General features: G+C 36.2%; 3 protein-coding genes across 5 annotated transcripts; all 3 read left to right on the top strand.

Annotated features, from left to right (window-relative positions):
* On the top strand, positions 1-4,546 carry LOC125191947 (type IV inositol polyphosphate 5-phosphatase 7-like). 3 transcript variants are annotated; one of them, XM_048089384.1, is made up of 12 exons: positions 1-541; positions 639-726; positions 1,137-1,205; positions 1,401-1,503; positions 1,580-1,684; positions 1,763-2,534; positions 2,611-2,804; positions 2,888-2,996; positions 3,108-3,256; positions 3,338-3,584; positions 3,957-4,053; positions 4,142-4,546. In XM_048089384.1, exons 1-10 carry the CDS (start codon positions 512-514, stop codon positions 3,558-3,560), a joined length of 1,842 nt encoding a protein of 613 aa, XP_047945341.1. In that variant the 5' UTR covers positions 1-511; the 3' UTR covers positions 3,561-3,584; positions 3,957-4,053; positions 4,142-4,546. The 3 variants fall into 3 exon arrangements, with proteins under 3 accessions (XP_047945341.1, XP_047945340.1, XP_047945339.1); XM_048089383.1 differs by having other exon boundaries at positions 3,939-4,053; XM_048089382.1 differs by having other exon boundaries at positions 3-541; positions 3,986-4,053.
* Positions 4,547-10,944: 6,398 nt separating this feature from the next.
* Positions 10,945-13,525, top strand: LOC125193126 (proteasome subunit beta type-2-B-like). The gene is made up of 3 exons (XM_048090869.1): positions 10,945-11,237; positions 11,808-11,931; positions 12,900-13,525. Exons 1-3 carry the CDS (start codon positions 11,080-11,082, stop codon positions 13,233-13,235), a joined length of 618 nt encoding a protein of 205 aa, XP_047946826.1. The 5' UTR covers positions 10,945-11,079; the 3' UTR covers positions 13,236-13,525.
* A 905-nt stretch (positions 13,526-14,430) lies between these two features.
* Positions 14,431-19,166, top strand: LOC125197285 (probable RNA helicase SDE3). The gene is made up of 5 exons (XM_048096010.1): positions 14,431-14,451; positions 15,338-16,173; positions 16,267-16,440; positions 16,825-18,276; positions 18,394-19,166. The coding sequence occupies exons 2-5, from the start codon at positions 15,370-15,372 to the stop codon at positions 18,802-18,804; spliced, it is 2,841 nt and encodes a 946-aa protein (XP_047951967.1). The 5' UTR covers positions 14,431-14,451; positions 15,338-15,369; the 3' UTR covers positions 18,805-19,166.
* The last annotated feature ends 91 nt before the right edge of the window (positions 19,167-19,257 follow it).

Below are 19,257 nucleotides of genomic sequence, written 5' to 3'. Positions count from 1 at the left end.
CTTACTTTATTCTGTTCAAATTCGATTGATGCTTTGCTGCTGCTGAGAACGAGGCTCAGTTTCAATAAAAAGTTGAAATTGAAATTGTAAAAAAGAAAATCAGCCCTTCTCCCTCTTTCTCTCCCTCTCCAAAATTGGCATTCTCTTGTCTCACACTCATTTTTGACTCATTCTCTCTTTGTCATAGTCGCATTCAGTGACTGTATTGTGTCTGTGTGCAGTGTGAATCGTTTTCATTAAGAAAGAAAAGACTGAATCTTGTGAGAGATTCTTGCATTGATGTTCGAATGCTGAAAGTTGAAGCTTTTTCCGAAATTGAGGATGCATATGTGAGAATTTCGTTGCTTTTTTGCATCGGCCTTGCGATTTAAAGAATTGGAAGACAGGGAGCAGGAAATTTTTGTTATTCTTTAGTTGATTTGAGCAAAAGTTTAGATTTTGTTGGTCTAGTGGGGGTGGGGTTGGGGTGCAAAGTGTTGAAGTTTGCCGTATGAAAGAATAGTGTGCAAAGATGAAGGATGAAAATTCCAAGAAATCCAAGGTTTTTATTCTGTTTTTTCAATTTGCTGAATTAAATGTAATGTTTTTTTTTGCTGAGAGTAGTTTGTATTTTTTTTTTTTTTTGGTGTAATGTGAAGCTCTCATGGTCCAAGAAATTGATCAGAAAATGGTTCAATATCAAGAGTAAAAGTGAGGAGTTTCAACCTGATGAAGCTGTTTATGGAGGTGGGTGACATATTTTCTATTTTAATTTTTTTGTAGTTTCTCCTCTTCTTCCGATCAATTTGTGTGTTTGTGTCTTTCACTGCCTCACTTAGTGATATTGTTCGATTGGATGCTTCAAATGAAAAAAAAAACAATTTGCTGATTTACAATTCTGCTGTTTTGTCTTTCACTGGTTTGTCTTTTATTGAAAAAACAATCAAGATTGTATTGGTTCCTTATTAAATTTCATTTTTAACAAAAACAAGATACATATATTTTTCTTCACTTCAATAGTTCTGCACAATTTGAACTTAACCTTGGTTTGCAAAGGTTCAACTGCTATGGTGAATATCTATGTCTAAATTAGCAGAGATCAAGGGGCTGTTTGATTGAGAGAATCCAGTATTAATATTAATTTTCTCTCTCTTTAGGTGGTGATGTTGAATGGAGGAACAGCTTTTCTGAGAGGGAACCATCCAGAGTCAAGAAAATTAAAACAGGTCTGTGGGATCATATTTCTCATCTTGAATCTTAAAAACTCTAAAGTTCATGGATCTGTAGAGAATTTAAAGTTTATTAAAATAACATTTAGTATGTTGTATCTAACTAGGCTGTTTATAAATTTTGTCATGGTTTCCTTTCTCTTTTATGCTGATATTGGTTATGAAGAGGTTACTAAAGTTTTCATTCTGCAGAAAAATCAGCAAGGAACATCGAGCGCTCCTTTTCCCGTTCACGTTCAAGGCGTGGGAGAGCATACCTTGATCACCCTCAGATCATAAACATACAGAACTACAGGTTTGTTTCATGCCATCAATTTTCTGAATTTCTCTTCTTTGCATGAGGTTTTGAAGTGTGGTGTTTTTCCGAGCAGCCTCTTTGTATCCACATGGAACGTGGGAGGAAAGACGCCACCGGGAAATTTGAACTTAGATGATTGGCTCCACTCTTCACCTCCTGCTGATATATATGTGCTTGGGTATGATTGATGATTCTTATTTGTAAGGGGACTACTTATTCTATTTTATTTTAAACCAATTATTTTCAACATGAACAGGTTTCAAGAGATAGTTCCTCTCAATGCTGGTAACATTCTTGGTGCTGAAGACAATGGTCCTGCCAAGAAATGGCTTGCTCTCATTAAGAGAACTCTGAACAATGCCCCAGGCATGAGTGGAGGCAGCGGGCGCTACACTCCCTCGCCTATTCCTGATCCCGTTGCTGAGTGGAATGCTGATTTTGAGGGGTCAAGCAGGCACAAGGCCTCAACATTCTTCCCCCGTCGATCATTCCAGACGCCACAGTGGAGAATGGAGAATGACATGTCTGCCCCTCAGCCTCGTCTTGATCGGAGGTACAGTGTGTGTGATCGGGCCATTTTCGGTCATAGGCCTAGCGACTATGACCCGAGGGGTTATAGGCCAAGTGACTGTTCGTCGAGCCAAAGGGCAAGTGATTATTCTTCTAGCCGACGTCCGAGTGATTATTCCTGCGGACCCCGAGCAAGTGACTACTCATCCAGTAGGAGGCCGAGCGATTACTCGTGGGGCCAGAGGGCGAGTGATTTTTCGCGCTTGGGTTCAGATGAAGATTATCCTCCTGGAGATTCACCTAGCACGGTCTTGTATTCACCGATGTCTTACAATGCGTATGAGCCACCGGAAAATGGGTACTCCATTCCCGGACACTCGAGATATTCTTTAGTAGCTAGTAAGCAGATGGTTGGGATATATCTCACTGTTTGGGTTCGGAGTGAGCTGACAGAACACGTCAAGAACATCAAGGTTTCGTGCGTTGGAAGAGGATTGATGGGTTACCTCGGAAATAAGGTATGCATTTACATCGATAAATCAATGTTCATAACGTAACAATCTACTAATAGGCTGAGATGTAATATCACTGCAGGGATCCATCTCGATTAGCATGTTATTGCATCAAACGAGCCTTTGCTTCGTGTGCAGTCATTTGACGTCCGGTCAGAAAGAAGGCGATGAGCTACGTCGAAATTCTGATTTCATGGAGATTTTGAGAAAAACAAAATTCCCTCGAGTTAACGGTGCCAACGAGGAGAAAGCACCCGAGACCATTCTTGAACACGAGTAAGATCTCCTATATGCCTTGTCATACTAGTTCTACTGTGCCAAAAAAATGCTGCTAACTGGTGCCAAACAATTTATTGTAGTCGAATTATTTGGCTTGGAGATCTGAACTATCGAATTGCGCTGCCTTACCGCTCTGCTAAAGCACTTATCGCAATGCAAAATTGGCGAGCGTTATTGGAAAAGGACCAAGTATGATTTTAATTATCTTAAATCTGTTGAGTTGTAGTATTTGAGAATTATGTGAATTGTTATTCTTTGCATATTGACCTATACAAATTCAAATTAATGTTCTTTTGACAGCTGCGGATGGAGCAGAGGCGAGGTCGTGTTTTTGATGGGTGGAGAGAAGGGAAGATATATTTCCCTCCTACTTATAAATACTCACATAACTCAGATAGATATTCTGGAGACGACCTGCATCCTAAGGAGAAACGAAGGACACCTGCATGGTACGGATCAAGTTTTCTGCGCATATCCTTCATATTGAAAATTGTACGAATGCTTATACAAAAATGCTTTGATATGTGAAGGTGTGATCGAATTTTGTGGTATGGTGGTGGCCTTCAGCAATTATCGTATGTTCGTGGGGAGTCTAAGTTTTCGGATCATAGACCTGTTTCTGGTGTGTTTTGGGCGGAGATTGAGTCAACACCGAACCGGCTGAGGAAAAGTATGAGCTGCTCAAGCTCAAGAATCGAGGTGGACGAGCTGTTACCTTACTCACATGGTTATACAGAACTCTGCTTCTTCTAACAAAGGGGGAACGAAATGAATCTGGTACGAGTAAACATCATGCCTTTGATTTATACTTTGTCTCCATTTCTTGACGTTTTGTGCATTCCTTGTTATCTAAATGATAGCAGACTATATGCGAATATAGCCGTGTTTGGACCCCACATATCTAAACCTGTATATCTATATATTTGAGTTGCTTTTGTTACATCCCTAATTGCACATTTAACCATATCACAGAAAAAATACACGCGACTGAAATGGTCTTTTTCACACCTAAGTTCTTCATGTTGAGTTGCATAATACTTGTGTTTTCGAAACATAGGATCTACGGATTAGTGCCTACTTCATGTTTTCGATTCTGTTATATATCAGTTCACAAGTATGTAAACTTTATAGCTTGAAATGATACCAAAGGTGTGCTGAAAGCTGCCCCATGTGTGCAGCTCGTGTCTCTGGGCTTTTTCTAGGAGACGAACGATGGGGACATCTCTCTGCCCATAAACCAAGAAAGGTAAGCCACTGCGTCATTACCTTTCAACCCAAATGCTAGCATGCGTCTGACTTTTCTTGTCTAATTCACTTCCTCATATCTTCATCAGGATCAGATGTAGATATTTAACTTTACACGACGTGCCTTGATTGCCTAATTCATTTTCAAGATTCTTGAATTCCCGGCACTGGGCGACTACCGGGTTCCAAATGCACCTCGTTGACTAGGTAACGTCTTTTGGTCATTCCATGACCCCTGGTTGTCGAATGCTCGAGTTCATACAGTTGTCAGAATGATCATCCAAGTGGGAATGCAGGATTCTTGTTTTTCTTTAGATTTTTGAGATTCTTTATTTGTTAGACCTAGATTCTTTTTTGTTTTGTTGTATGATGAGTGAAGAAAAAGAAGAGAAAAGAATGTGATGTAACACTCATTGCTAACGTGGTATGAGAAAAGAATATATATTTGGCCAATGATTTATGCTGAAAAGTTGTTTCTTGGTTGCCTCCCATCATTCTCTTTGTCTGCTTTTCTTTTTACTCCATTTCATTGTGGGGAAAAAAATGAAATTTGCAGGTTAAATTTTCATCTGTCTTTTACTGTGTTATTTTTTTGTCACAGTTTTTAAAATTCGTCGACAGGCATGGGGTTGCGCACTAGTAAGTTTGAAATTATTGCAATCAGGCATTCAATTATAATATTAAATATATTATACTCTTGTTGGAGATTGTTACAAGCATGGAATATCTTACATTATTGTGACTTGTGAGTTGTGAGAGAGCATGCTCGTGTTTAGTGTCAGGTAAGGTTTAGGTTTCATATACTAATTGGTTTATTACATTATAACTAGTAATTTTATAGGATAACCTAAGATGACTGTTTCAGCATTTTCATTATCTGCAAAACTTTATATTATGTTGCCAATATCTCCAAGTAATTACTTTTGCTAAATATGATAAGTTGACTGTGCATTTCCAAAGTTTTCAATCCATTTTGAAATTTAACATCAAATGGAAATTTAAATCTCGGTATTAAACTGGTGCAAAAATTAATTAGGGGGAATGGATAGGCAATATTATCAAGAGGTTGTGATATTATTAACATGCTTTAAAAATTGGACTTGATTTGCAATAAGGGTCGGTAACGATGAGATTTAGTTGAAAATAAACCCCTTGATAAAATAAATACATGAGGAAGTATTTTTTTTTTACTTCTTTAGGATTTTGAATTCGTTAGTTGATTTAGAATATGATACTACTATTAAATTAAATATTAGTAGTAATTCAAATTGAATTAGCAACTGGAGATTTAGTGCTCCGTACTAATGATAAGATTCTAGCATGATGCAAACATTAATCATCGAAAATTTTAATTAATAACTAATGATGAAAGGGATAGGGATGTTGAGGAAACTTTAATTTAGTGATGATGAAGCATTCTAGAATGCAACCTTAATGATAAGCAAATGCAGCTTTAAATTTATTTCTGTTTTGATGCTATGTCCATAAAAGTTGCTGTCCTAGCTAGATTATACACTGCCTCTTCAGCAAAAGGAATCCTCTCTTTTAATTATTATACTATTAAATCACATTATATGTCGGACTGAGTTATATCTCACCTTCTCATAAAATATATAGTCAATTTTACTATTTTACTATTAGATGGAATTTGTCGAAGGTGAACAAGTTAAATGATAAAGTGAAATCATCTAATTTAACAAAATCAAAAGGTTGTGTTGTAATTTAATTATTCAGGTTAAGCGTAAATTATGATACGAATTTGGATTATTTTTTAAAACCTATTTTCATTTAATTTTGAAAACCTCAAACTGTAATAAACGGTTTAACTAGACTCTTAAATATGCTAAGCACATACAAAACGAAATTTTATTTATTAATTTTAATTTTTTTATTTGAAATAAAAATATAAGAATACAAAAGGTTTTGATTTTTACATAATTTGTATACATACAAGAGAAAAAACATAATGAAAAATATTAACATGATTATTGATTCAGGTGTAAGTTCATAAAATTGTGCTTTTGTGAAGTTTTTACTTGGGCTTGTAGGCCCAATTTCGTTTTTTTGGTATCAACATGGGTGATTCCGTTTAGAAAGAGTTCGTAAACAAAATCAAATACCAATCCACCTTGGCTATAAATAATTTTAATCTAAAAATCAAATTCATACCTGTCTTGAAGATTAAAAAATTTATTACATTACCCGAGCTCGAGCTCGATCTCATCTCGATCTCGATTTTCACGAGTATATCAGATTTCGATTTCTGTCTTCAGACCATCTCCAAGGGTACACTAAAACTTAAAATGAGATAGGTATTTAGCTTCAATAGTACTCAAAAACCAATCCCATTTTTGGTTTTTGAGAAAAAAATACTTATCTTTAAGTTTACACTAAACTCAAATCCAAAACTTTTTCAAATTTTGTGAGTAAAAAGAGCATAATAGAGAGAATATTCTTTTAAGTTTGAGTTTAGTGTAAATGGTTGGAGTAAAATCACATTTGGTGTGACATTTACACTAAAATGAGTTTGGGTTTAGTGTAAATGATTGGAGATGCTCTCATACCTCACTCCCATTCCTCATTTCTCTCTACTCTCTGATTCCAATCAATGGTTCCAGATAGTGAAATATTTTTTTATTCGATACAAGATTTTATATAATGTTGTTTTATGAGTTACGTGAAGAGAGGATAAAATAGTAGTGAAAAAAAATAGAGAGCGTGATGTTTATATTTTAAGAAATGTTATTCAAAATGAGACATCTCAAAAAGGATAATGTGTCATATAAAATATGATGGATGAAATATATTTTTAAGAGTGAACTACATAGGCCATATATGATCTGTGATACACATTTGAAGTTCCTATATTTTAAAATGCACTTTGCGGTCGCTATATTATTATCTATTTTGCTAGTTGCAGGTACTTTTACACTTTTTCTAACACTTTTTTTGGTATCCTCAAATTCATTAGGGACATTTTTAAATATTTACTCTGCAATGACCTGAAATAAAATGAACATGAAATGAAGTTCGAAAATTGTTTTGTGTATTCTATGACTGATCAAAATTAATTTGATTTTATTTTCCTAATTTAATTAGCGTATAAATATATATGCTTTTTTTTTGTTGTTTACAAGAGGAGAGCCAAAGCTCTAGAGATACAAATGCTTAAGCAGCAACAGATCGAGAGATAGGCTCACCTATCCTATCTCGCTGAAGTAGATGATCGACGCCTCCTGGAGGATCGTTTAGCAGTCGAAAGATCTCGTGCATCTTCAAACCCCAGTTAGCTATAAAGTCTGCCACCCGGTTTGCTTCGCGATAGGCATGTTTAACCTCTACATGCCACTCTTTATCAATCAAAGCCCAAATGTGTCTAACAATGCTATAATTGCAGCCTTCATTCCTCCTTGAGTTAACCATGAGCACTACGGTGATATTGTCACATTCCACTACAACATTGTGAAGTTTGTGCTTCCATGCAAGCTTTAAGCCATCGTATATAGCCCACAACTCGGCAGTCAACACACAGCTTTCCCTAAGACGTCGGACATATCCTAAAAACCACTCTCCGTTTGAGTTTCTAATAACACCACCAGCAGATGCTTGTTTTGTCGAGAGTTTAATCCTCAAAAATATATAAGCTTTAATTTATGATAAGTTTCTCTTTCGTACAATGTTTCCAAATTTGATATACTTTAGATGGCGTATAAATTTATAAACTCTGACTAGTTTACCATCATTACCCATCTATTTATCTAGCATATTGTGTAGCTTTAGAGGATTAATCTGACTAGTTTACCATCATTACCCATCTATTTATCTAGCATATTGTGTAGCTTTAGAGGATTAAACAGGTTTTATGTAGGGATATTGGTCTTTAAAATTATGAACTTTGAGGAAATTAGTATTTCTCAAGAACTTTAAAATTGGTCTAAAAAATCATAAACTTTAGATTTTTGTTATTTCTCATTGCATGTCAATCACCATATCTAACTAACTTCCGTGCATATTTTTATCCTATTTGGTACTATTAAATCAACATGATTTTCTACGTAGCATTTTATCCTACTTATCACGAACTTAAAAAGTAATCTAAAATATCATAAACATTTCACGATTGCCCACGTATAATAAGATTTTGGGCTAACTACTTCTAAAATCATTAATTTTCATCAAATTTTGATTTTTTCCCATGACCTTTGAAAGGTTCGTGTAATGTCATGAACTTAATCGGGCGTTGCCATTTTCCCCTCTGACCCGACCCGGGTGTTTTCCGGTAAATTAAATGCTGACGGGCGCGCCTGAAATATGATGTGGCAATCGGCGGAAAGATGTGAAACGATGTCGTTTCACACAAACAAAACGACATCGTTTCACATAAATAAAACGAAATTAATTTATATACCCAAATTCAATCCCAAATCCTAAGTCAAAAGAACCCTCAATCCCAAATCGAAAGAAAGAACCCTAGCTTATTTAAATTCTCAATTCGTATCCCTCACTTGGTGAATTCGGTCTACCAATAGATTGAGGCATTTCGCAGCGATTTATAGGTAATATTCGATTCATTGTTCAGTTTTCAGATTTGAATTCTGTCTACATGAGTTCATTGTACGAATTGTGGAATTGAGTGTGCGATTTGCGAAATTGAGTAACAATTGTAGTTTTGTTTTTAGGGTTGTATGGATTGAATTTGTTTTGTTTCAATTTTGTGTCTTCATTGATTTTGGAATTGGATTTCAGCAGCAAGATAATAGAGTGTTTTTGTGTTGGTTGTACTTGGGAACTGACATCGTGTAAAACAAACTCTTCCTCGCGCATTGGTCGTTCCTGCCGAGAAAACGTCAGCAACTCGCCGTCGCCGCCTTGGTTGCCGTCAACGCCGTAGTCGCCTTGGGTCGTCGTCGTTGTGCTACTGGATGTGGGAGTATGGGAAATGATTTGGGATTTGAGGGAGCTAGGGTTCCTTACGGGAAATGATTTGGAGGGAAATGTGGGAAGTGATTTGGGAGGGGGGAAATTAAAATGGGATTTTAAGTGTTGGATTATTTAATTTTAGGGGTAATATCCATCTCAGCGTTGACTAAGCATCCACATCAGATAAAAATGCCACGTAAGCTATCTACACAGCCGGAGAACCCGACATGGAAAATGGCAACGCTATATGAAGTTCATGACATTACACGAACCTTTCAAAGGTCATGGAAAAAAACCGGAATTTGATGAAAGTTAATGATTTTAGAAGCAGTTACCCCTAAGATTTTTGCCAAAGATATCTTATTTGGGCTGCCGTGAGAAATAACAAACAAAATGTAAAGTTTGTGATTTTTTAGACTAATTTTAAAGTTCATGGGAAATGTCAAAATTTGACTAAAGTTCATAGTTTTAGGGACCAATATCCTTTTTATGTATGTATGTACATTACTCCCTCCGTCCACGATTAATTGAGTCCGTTTGACTCGACTCGAGTTTTAAGAAATATATAGTGAAAAGTGACTTGAAAAAGTTAGTGGAATGCGAGTTATACTTTTAGTTATTATTTTTATAATAAAATATTTGTATGGTAAGTTAATGGAATGTGAAGTCCATACTAAAAGTAGTAAGAATAAGAGTGTTAATTAACTATGGATGGACGAAAAAAGAAACTGACATAATTATGGGCTAGAATTTAGCTATTATGAAAATTGTACTCCTATTTTTGTGAGAATGTGAAATTTTTAAGTACTCCTATGTAAAACTTCACCGCATCTATAGTAAAATTAATTATACGTATATAATTTCGATTTGTAATCGAATTCTAAATTAATATGCATTTATATAGTTTTAGAGGATTAAATGTTTTTTTTGTACGTATATTTATAGTTGTATGTTACTAGAATTCAACTATTTTGAAAATTTTATATGTTCGTGTGAATTACTTCCTATAAAAAATAAATTTTAATTCACAGCTCATAAACCCAGCTAAACTATAGATTCACGAACTGGATTGGCTCAACTATGTGATTCATGAATTGCAAACGATATCATTCCCAACAATAATCTGTAAATAATTCGAATAAAACATAAATCACTTACCAAAATATCATTTGAGTAAAGGCTAAAATTAGTCATGAACATATGCCTATTTTACGATTTTGGTCCTATACTTTATCTTTTGAATTTTTGCATCCTGAACTCGAATCACAATTGGGTCTACACTAACGATTCCGTAAATTTTTAAACGGTTTTAACTCGATTTTGACCGAGTTTGATGGTTTTAACAGCCCCGTTCGGTTTAAAACGGTTTAAAAATCGGTCAAAATCGGATTAAGACCGTTTAAAACTTGACGGAATTGTTAGTGTAGGACCAATTGTGATCCGAGTTGAAATATTCAGGACGCAAAAATTCAAAAGATAAAGTATATGACCAAAATCATAAAATGAGCATATGTTCGGGACCAGTTTTGGTCTTTACTCAAATCATTTTAGGTTCGTACAAAACTCATTTCAAGTCATTGAAGACTAAATGTACAAAAATATCCTTATTGAATTTGGGGTATTTTTATCCGAAAAATGTTGAGAACGTGCAAAAGCACCTTTAACATCTTAATAGATAGCATAAGAACCGCAAATGTGCATCGCAGAAAATATATGAACTAAAAATGCAATGTAAATATCTGAGTTTAAAATTTTAATTTTTAATTGTTTAGAATTTGCAATTTTAATATTTTTGACGAAGTAATTTAATTATTTATATTGTTATGTATATTTTTTATAAAAAAATATAAAATTATTATTTGAATTTAGAAGTATGAGTCATTGAGTTGATAATGTAAAGCATATTACGAAAAATATGGTTTGTGAGTTGCTTAACTTTAGAAATTAAAATAGAAAAAGAAAAGGAAAACGTGATGCGCTCGAATTTTAGGCTTCTTCTTGCCTACTCCATTCATTAAGTTGAAAAGCCCCAACTGAGAACAGCCAAAACTCATAACCAAACAAAAACGGCCGATTTTAGCTGCACAAACGCAGATTACACAGCAAAATGGAGTCAGTTTTTGGGCTGGTCGGAAAGGATTTCGCGATAGTGGTGGCGGACTCATCGGCGGTCCACAGCATTCTCGTACACAAAACTGATGAGGACAAGATCATGCTCCTAGATTCTCACAAACTCATGGGGGCCTCCGGCGAGACAGGCGACCGGTGAAATTTCTTCTTCGAATTTCTTTGTTTTTCATTGCATTTGTAGTAGAATTAGGGCGCACCTATCTGTATAATTTTTGTATTGATTCCGAATTTCGCTGTGCCGGATAAGTTAATTATTGAGAAGCCTTATTGTTTGATAACATAATTGTTAAAGGAAATCATCAAGGCAAGAAGTTAGTCTAGGCAACTCTTAACAAATGGAAAATAGTTTCTTGTAGTAATGTTGCATTGTGGTTGTTTCATAGTATTATATGCTTTTTCACTTAAGTTTCTCACATTGCATTCTTTGACACTTTTCTATCTTCCCATCTTATTTGTTTGAGCTTCTAATTTTTTGAAGCTTTGTCATTGTAATGTACTGCATTTATGTAAAATTAATACACCCCCTAAATACTACACATGTTCTGATTAGTGTGTCCTCTTTAGATGTTTAAAAACAAATCTTTCTTGTAATTTGAAATTCATGGCTGCTCCACTTATCTACTTGCTCTTTCTATTGGCTGCAGTTCTCTGTTTTTGATGTTGAGTTTAAAACTGACAATTAGTTTTCTGTGAATGAGATTGTAGGGCTCAGTTTACGGAGTACGTACAGAAGAATGTAGCTTTATACCAATTCCGTAATGGCATTCCTCTGACTACAGCAGCTACTGCAAACTTTACCAGAGGCGAGCTTGCAACGGCCTTGCGGAAGGTAATACAGCTACGTTGGGGTTTTCTTTATGAGTACGTTGACTTAATTTGAGTCGAGTGCTTGGTATTTAGAGGTCCTTTTGAATTGGTACTTCGATATTTTTACATTGCGGAGAACAGATATGTTGGTTTATAGCTATAAGGTCATGCAGCTTTCTCTAAAAAAATTTCACAAGAAATATATTTTTGTATCCAAGGACATGCAAAACGAACTACTCATGTTATTATGTATTTTGGTGTATTGTGGAGATGAGCTTTTATGCACTGGAGTTATTTACTTAAATGTTTTGTTTCCTTCATCATTGAACCTTGTTCTTGTAATTGTGATTTGGGATAGAAAATCCTTTCTTACATTGAAAAGAATAGACATGTGTATGTGTGAAGATTGTTTTCAGCTCTAGTTCGAGATAGTTTTATATTCTTACTGATTTAGCTGGACTTTTCTGTATATATTTAAGAATTCTTTGTGGATATTTTGTTTTTCCTTCTTACTTTGGTTATATGAACCACATGTTTCTGAAACCCGTTTTTCTAGTTTTTAGTTACATTTAATCTTGAACATAGTATGTTAAAGCCTCTCTGGCTTTGTTCTCCAAACCCTACATGCAGTGTCTCTGTGTGTATAATTTATGCATGGTATGCATAAATCATACACGAGAGAGAGAGAGGCGTCATAAACACTTGTCTGTGTCTTTGTATTGAATTGTAATTTATTTTTCTTCCTAATTCTGTTTGTTTGGTTTTTACTCTTATTAAGTAAGAGTTGCATTATGTTACAATACGACTCATCATATTAATTTCCCACTTGAAAGTGTCTCTATTTTGAATATGAAGCATTCAGTGAGGGGTGTATATTTCCAATTGTGTTCTGTTTCTACAAACTAGAGCTCAGATATAGAGGGATCAAGATTAAAACTATGATATTCTGTCAAACATTCTAACCAGCCTCTAAAACTGCTATGATTTCAGAATCCATACATGGTGAATATCATCCTGGCTGGATATGACAAGGACGTAGGCCCTTCTCTATACTTCATCGATTACATTGCCTCACTTCACAAGGTTGACAAAGCAGCATTTGGTTACGGTTCCTACTTTGCACTCTCCATGATGGATAGATTCTACCGCCGGGACATGACTGTTGAAGAGGCCATCGAGTTGGTTGATAAGTGCATAACGGAAATCCGTAGTAGGCTGTTTGTAGCCCCACCGAACTTTTTAATCAAAATCGTGGACAAAGATGGGGCAAGGGGATATGAATGGCGCAAGTCTATCAAGGATACACCACCCGTTGCTGCAGCGTGACTCGGCTCTCACTTATTTATCACCTGACTTTAATTCTTGTTACTGGATTTGCATCAATTATTGCTGCTTGAGGAAATTTAGATGCACCTAGTATGAACTGCGTGGGTGAGATTTCCTCTTGTTTAAGAGATTTCTCTGTTAAGGAAATTTAAGCGTTCTCCCTTATTTCTGTTACTATAGTTTTATGCCAAATCGAAAAACTGATTTTATGCTTGAAATTTGATCTGGCTTGCACAGCTGATAAATTTTAGGCGATTCTGAGTCTACTTCATATGATTTGTCATTGTGAATCTGTGATTCATTAGTTTATAAGGTCATCAACACTCGTGTGTGCCACTATTCAACTAATAAATTGAAATAAATATCTATATTCATCGCAGAAAAAAATATTACTAAGATTTGAAGTTTAAGAAAATTACTCCTAATTACTCAATTGCGGAATAATTGTATATAACTACATATGAAAATTACATATAATTATACAGAATGGGTTTATATTCATTAATAAGTACTCCTAATTCGAAAAATGATTTAAAATGAGTGTTTTTATCATGTTTTTTTTTATTTATATAACTTCTCTACCAGATACGCATTAATCGTATTAGAATAAGTTGAAAAAGAGATTGTTTATTAAACTTCTTTACCAAACACAAACTAATTAGTAATTTCTTCGCCACTAGTTTTTTTTTTCTCCATCAGTCAATTTTTGTCACGGTGTCTTTACTACTTTTGATAATAGTCTTTATATTCCATTGACTCATTCTAATTTACATTTAATATGGTGTATATTAACTTTTTCAACTAATTTTTTATTACTCCATTCATCACACTTTAAGAGTCTCATTAGAGTTCGACACGAGTTCTAAAAAATGTAAAGAAAAGTTGGTGAAAAAAAGACAATAGAATGTGAGTAAACCTTTTATATATTGGTTGTGGAAAAATGTCAGTGGAATATGAGGTCTATTAACATTTAAAAATATTTTAACTGGGGCTTCTAAAATGGAACACCCAAGAGAGTAATAATTTTTTAAAATTTGTGGTGAAGTCAAAGTGGGTCAAACTATCAATTAATTGAGGTGTGAGGTAATAAGTTAAAAAAGAGTGGGCGATACCAAAAAGCACGTAAATGGAATGTTTACAGAGTATACATGCCAAAATAGCACATACCATAAGCTTGATTGCACACTCTCCTGAGTCTCCTCCGCTTCACGTAAACGTAGGCAATCAATTTTCCATTCTCTTTCCGCCCCTTTACAATTACGCTCTTCGGTTTGTGTACTCTCTCACTAACTGCATTTCTGCATTTCATTTCTTATACTATCATTCCTAACTACACTGCCTTCTTTTTCGTGTCACCGTTTGCCTTTATTTGTGGTAAATCGGCGATCGCTCAGTGTCCTTGTTAATTACTCTTGATTAATTTCTCTGATTTTCTTAGTTTCCTTGAATTATTTCGTTCATAAAATTTTTGACAGATAAGCTTGAGTATCTCCTTAGCTACATTTGCCAGAAAACTTAGGAGTATAACATTAGGCAACTGTGATGTATTTTTAAATGTGGATTCGGTTGCTTTTTCCTTTTTCTTTTTCATTTTATTTCAAGCCGGAATTCATACTGATACTGTGATCTGCAGGTGAATTTTTTTTTATGAATCTGAGGTGTAGGTTTTTCTCATTCTTTAATTAGAACTTGTTATTTACTTAATTTTACACCAGGCTTGTGAATGGTAGAAATTGGAGCGAATTTTTGCCTATAATTGTTGCTCATGTAGTGCGAGCCAAAGTATAACACCAACTCTATCAGTTGATTTGAAATTTTTATCGATCAGTTCTTTTAATGTGTTTTCCCTTCTTTCTTGACAGCTTAAATTAAGCATGTAACACCATTGTCTTCGCTAGTTATATTGTTCACTGAAACTTTCAGTAGGTTAAGTGTCATGTCTTTTGATTGATGAGGGTGAGCAACCACTTTTTGCTCAGTGTTTCTTATTTGGACATTTTGAGTTTGTTCTGTAAATTTATCTCACCAAGTACTTAGTTTATAGCACATATCTTGTGTATAGAACGATAGGTGGCTTAACATGGCTTACCTCAACTCTGCAGATCCTTTGCAAGGTTTCTCTCTGCAGTTGGTGATGGGCACAATTAATGATAAATCAGATGATGAATACTCATATGTTGGAGATAAAGGGGATATTGGATTTATTGACTTTGATAATTGTCAATCTGTTTGTAGCTATAACCCTGCTGAGGAGAGTGATATATTCCACATTTCTGTCCCGTTTCATCTAATTGAAGGAGGAAAACCTCAATCAGGAATTGTTGGAGAAACAATGTCTGATTCGGTTACTATAAGAAACACCTCCAAAGAGTCGTTAGATCTCTGGTCTGTGAAGATTTTTGACTCCAAACCTGAGGATTCATTTAAGATTTCATTAATGAAGCCTCCCACATCTGATTCTGATATGGAGTACATCCAAGATTATGTGGAATTAGATTCGTTAGATGAGAGAGTGCTCAGACCAAATCAGGCTCTGACTATCTGGTTATCCTGCAAACCAAAGGAAATAGGCGTGCACTCTGCAGCTATACACTTCAGCATTGGCGATGAGGTGATCGAACGTCTCCTTTTCCTGCTGGCAGAAGATAAGATCTCCAAGTCTTTGTCTTCTTCAAGACCATACCAAAGGCCTTGGAGAAAGAAACATGATATTTTCAATCCCCATGCACCTGATGCCGCATATGTTGCAGCACGACGCCCTTCTCAGGGTCGAGGTCGCCAGTTCAAATTTCAACTGCCCATGTATTCTATTCCAGAAGAAATCCTCACCATGTTAAGCAGGGGTGAGATTCCCGACCCAGTCAATGAGGGGCTAACACTAGAGAACTATGGTGCATTCTTCAAGAATCTATTAGCTATGGAGGAGATAAAGTTGGAGGTCTGAGACAATTTGTTACACGTCCGATTCTTTTCAAACTTACATCTTTACAGAGTTATGTTGTTAGCATAACATTATTTCGTTTTGATTTAGGAAGATATGCAGTCGTATTACATGGAGGGTGTCACCATGAAGAGTAAGAGAGGGCGGCAGACGTTGTCTCTTGAGGTCCCGGGATTGGCTGAGAAAAGGCCTTCACTTGTTACTGGCGACTACATCTTTGCCAAGCTTTCTTTCGATGATGAAACTTCAAGAACTCGATATCAGGCACGCGTTTTAAATGAACATGCCTAGTCTACTTTATGAATTATCTTTGTCCGAGCAGTGTGGTACCATTAGGGGCTGGGATAACAATGCTCTTAGATATATACTTACTTCTCTTTTCTCATAGTTATCAAGAATAAAGGATTGGACTCTAATTCCATTAACCCTAGATTTAGATTCATCTATTTAGAAGAGGAAGTAGAGATCTAATAAAATTCAGCCTTCGGGCATAAGAGTTCCAAGAACTGTTCTGAGTTTTCTTTTGCTATTGTATTGTCAATATTTCCTTTTGTTTATCAATGAAAAGAGAGTTTTGTTGTCTATCTATATCTTTCAGTTGGAAGACAATATTCTTTAAAAGCTGAATATGTGGTTGCTACTATGCAGGGCTACATCTATCGAGTGGAAGCTGAAAATATACTGTTGAAATTTGATCAACAATTTCACCTTAGTCACAGAGATGGTAACCTCTACAATGTAGAGTTCAACTATAATCGGACAAATATGCGGCGGTTGTATCAAGCTGTTGAAGCTGCTCAATCTTTAGAAAGGAACTTTCTGTTCCCATCTGCAATGTCCAAGGTGAGACTGAGGGAATACAAAGCACTCACACCTATATGTTCGAACCTGAATGAGGAGCAAACTGTGGCTGTTAACACGATCCTTGTCCGTAGAGGGGGCCCTCCTTATGTCATCCACGGCCCCCCGGGTACGGGTAAAACAAAGACTCTTATTGAAGCTATCCTTCAAATTTACCGTGAAGATAGACATACCCGGATTCTGGCCTGTGCACCTTCAAATAGTGCAGCTGACCATATATTAGACAGGCTGATCAATGAGGAAGGAGTTCAGGTTCGGGAGCATGAAATCTTTCGGCTTAATGCATACACGCGTCCTTTTGAGGATGTCAACCCCAATCACATCAGTTTTTGCAGTCACGAGGATGGCATCTTTATGTGTCCTCCGTGCAAACTCCTTGAGCAGTACAGGATCATCGTATCTACGTACGCAAGTGCCTCAATTCTATATTCATCAGGCATTCAGAGAGGTCGATTTTCCTACATTTTCTTAGACGAGGCTGGCCAAGCTTCTGAGCCAGAAGCTATGGTTCCTATATCACATCTGTACTCAAGAAATACCGTCTTGGTTCTTGCGGGAGACCCTATGCAGCTGGGACCTGTAGTTTTCTCTACAGAAGCTGAAGTACATGGACTTGGCACTTCATATCTGGAGAGACTTTTTGAGTGTGACCTCTATCGTGGAGGAGATACTAGTTTTATGACAAAGTTGGTGAGAAATTATCGGACACACGAGGCAATACTGAAACTCCCTTCAGAAATGTTTTATGCTGGGGAACTGATCCCATGTAAAGATAAAAATTCCCTAACTTCCTGGGAAGGCATAATTCCAGATAAGGAGTTCCCTTTGCTTTTTATAGGCGTTCGAGGCTGTGATGAAAGAGAAGGAAGTAATCCATCTTGGTTTAACAGGATTGAAGCAAGCAAGACTATTGAGATGATTAAAGTTTTGATAGAAGAAAAAGGGATCAAAGAGGAAGAGATTGGGGTTATTGCACCGTACCGGAAGCAGGTAAGCAAAATAAGAGAAGCTCTTGAATGTCGTGGCAATCCGAATGTTGAAGTTGGAAGTGTCGAGCAGTTCCAGGGACAAGAGAGGGAAGTCATTATAATCTCTACTGTCCGTTCTACTGTGAAACACAACGAATTTGACAAGGTTCATTATTTGGGATTTCTGAGCAACCCAAGGAGGTTTAATGTTGCTGTTACCCGAGCCAAATCTTTGATCATAATTATTGGGAATCCTCACATAATTTGCAAGGTATGATAGCACTTCATACATGTCTGACTAAATTTTAAGTTGGTATTAGTACGCCTAATTGTATCATGTCTATAATTTTGTATATGCTAATATAGTTTAGTTGTTTAAACATGCTAGGATCCAAACTGGAACAAGCTCTTGTGGTACTGTGTGGAAAATAACTCGTACAAGGGTTGCTTCCTTCCTAAACAAGAGGAAGAGTCCGAACAGGCTGAGGGAGAGTACCAGAGTTATTACGATGGAAATAATCAGCCATCTGGGTCAAATTGGGATGATCAAGGAGGAGGATGGCAGCCTTCTCAAGGTCAATGGGGCGAGGACGTTGGCTGGACACGATCGGATGTTCCTTTGGGCGAAGAAGAAAATAACAATATCCAGCCTTCAGATGTTCCTTGGGGTGAGGAAGAAAACAGCAATGTCCAACCATCTGATGTTCCTCGGGTTAACGAAACCAGTCTCCAGTCTTCCAATGTTCCTTCTTGGGGCAACAAAGATGACTTTCACAATACCGATGTGCCAAGGGAGTAAAGTTCGCTAAGTGAGAGCAAAGGAGTTTCTAGAGATGAATAGGACCAAGATCATTGATGCATTCTGACATTTTCTCCTATTAATCAGATGTACATTTCACGCATTGTCACAATTCTTGCCATGAATCAGATGTACCATTCATGTAAGGGACAAGACAAGATATCAATTCACATCCTCTATGCAAATCAAAGCACCTCAGCTATTTTTGGATGGTTGAAAGATGAACATGCAAAATAAGGAACTTAGCACAACCCAGTGCAGCCAGCAGATGTTGTGTATAGCTGACGATTGGGCTGCTTGATAAGGCAATCCATCTGCAAGCTGTTCAGTCGAAGGACAATCGCTTGATTCCTGAGAGGGCTTTTGGCAGCTGATCACAGATCTTAGAAACTTAAAAAGGTGATTCAGAGTAATGCTATTTTCATTAGTACTGAGCCAACTTAATGAATCATG

Source organism: Salvia hispanica, chromosome 6, assembly GCF_023119035.1.
Source record: "Salvia hispanica cultivar TCC Black 2014 chromosome 6, UniMelb_Shisp_WGS_1.0, whole genome shotgun sequence".
NCBI classification, from domain to species: domain Eukaryota; kingdom Viridiplantae; phylum Streptophyta; class Magnoliopsida; order Lamiales; family Lamiaceae; genus Salvia; species Salvia hispanica.
This window is presented reverse-complemented; position numbering and strand designations above follow the sequence as displayed.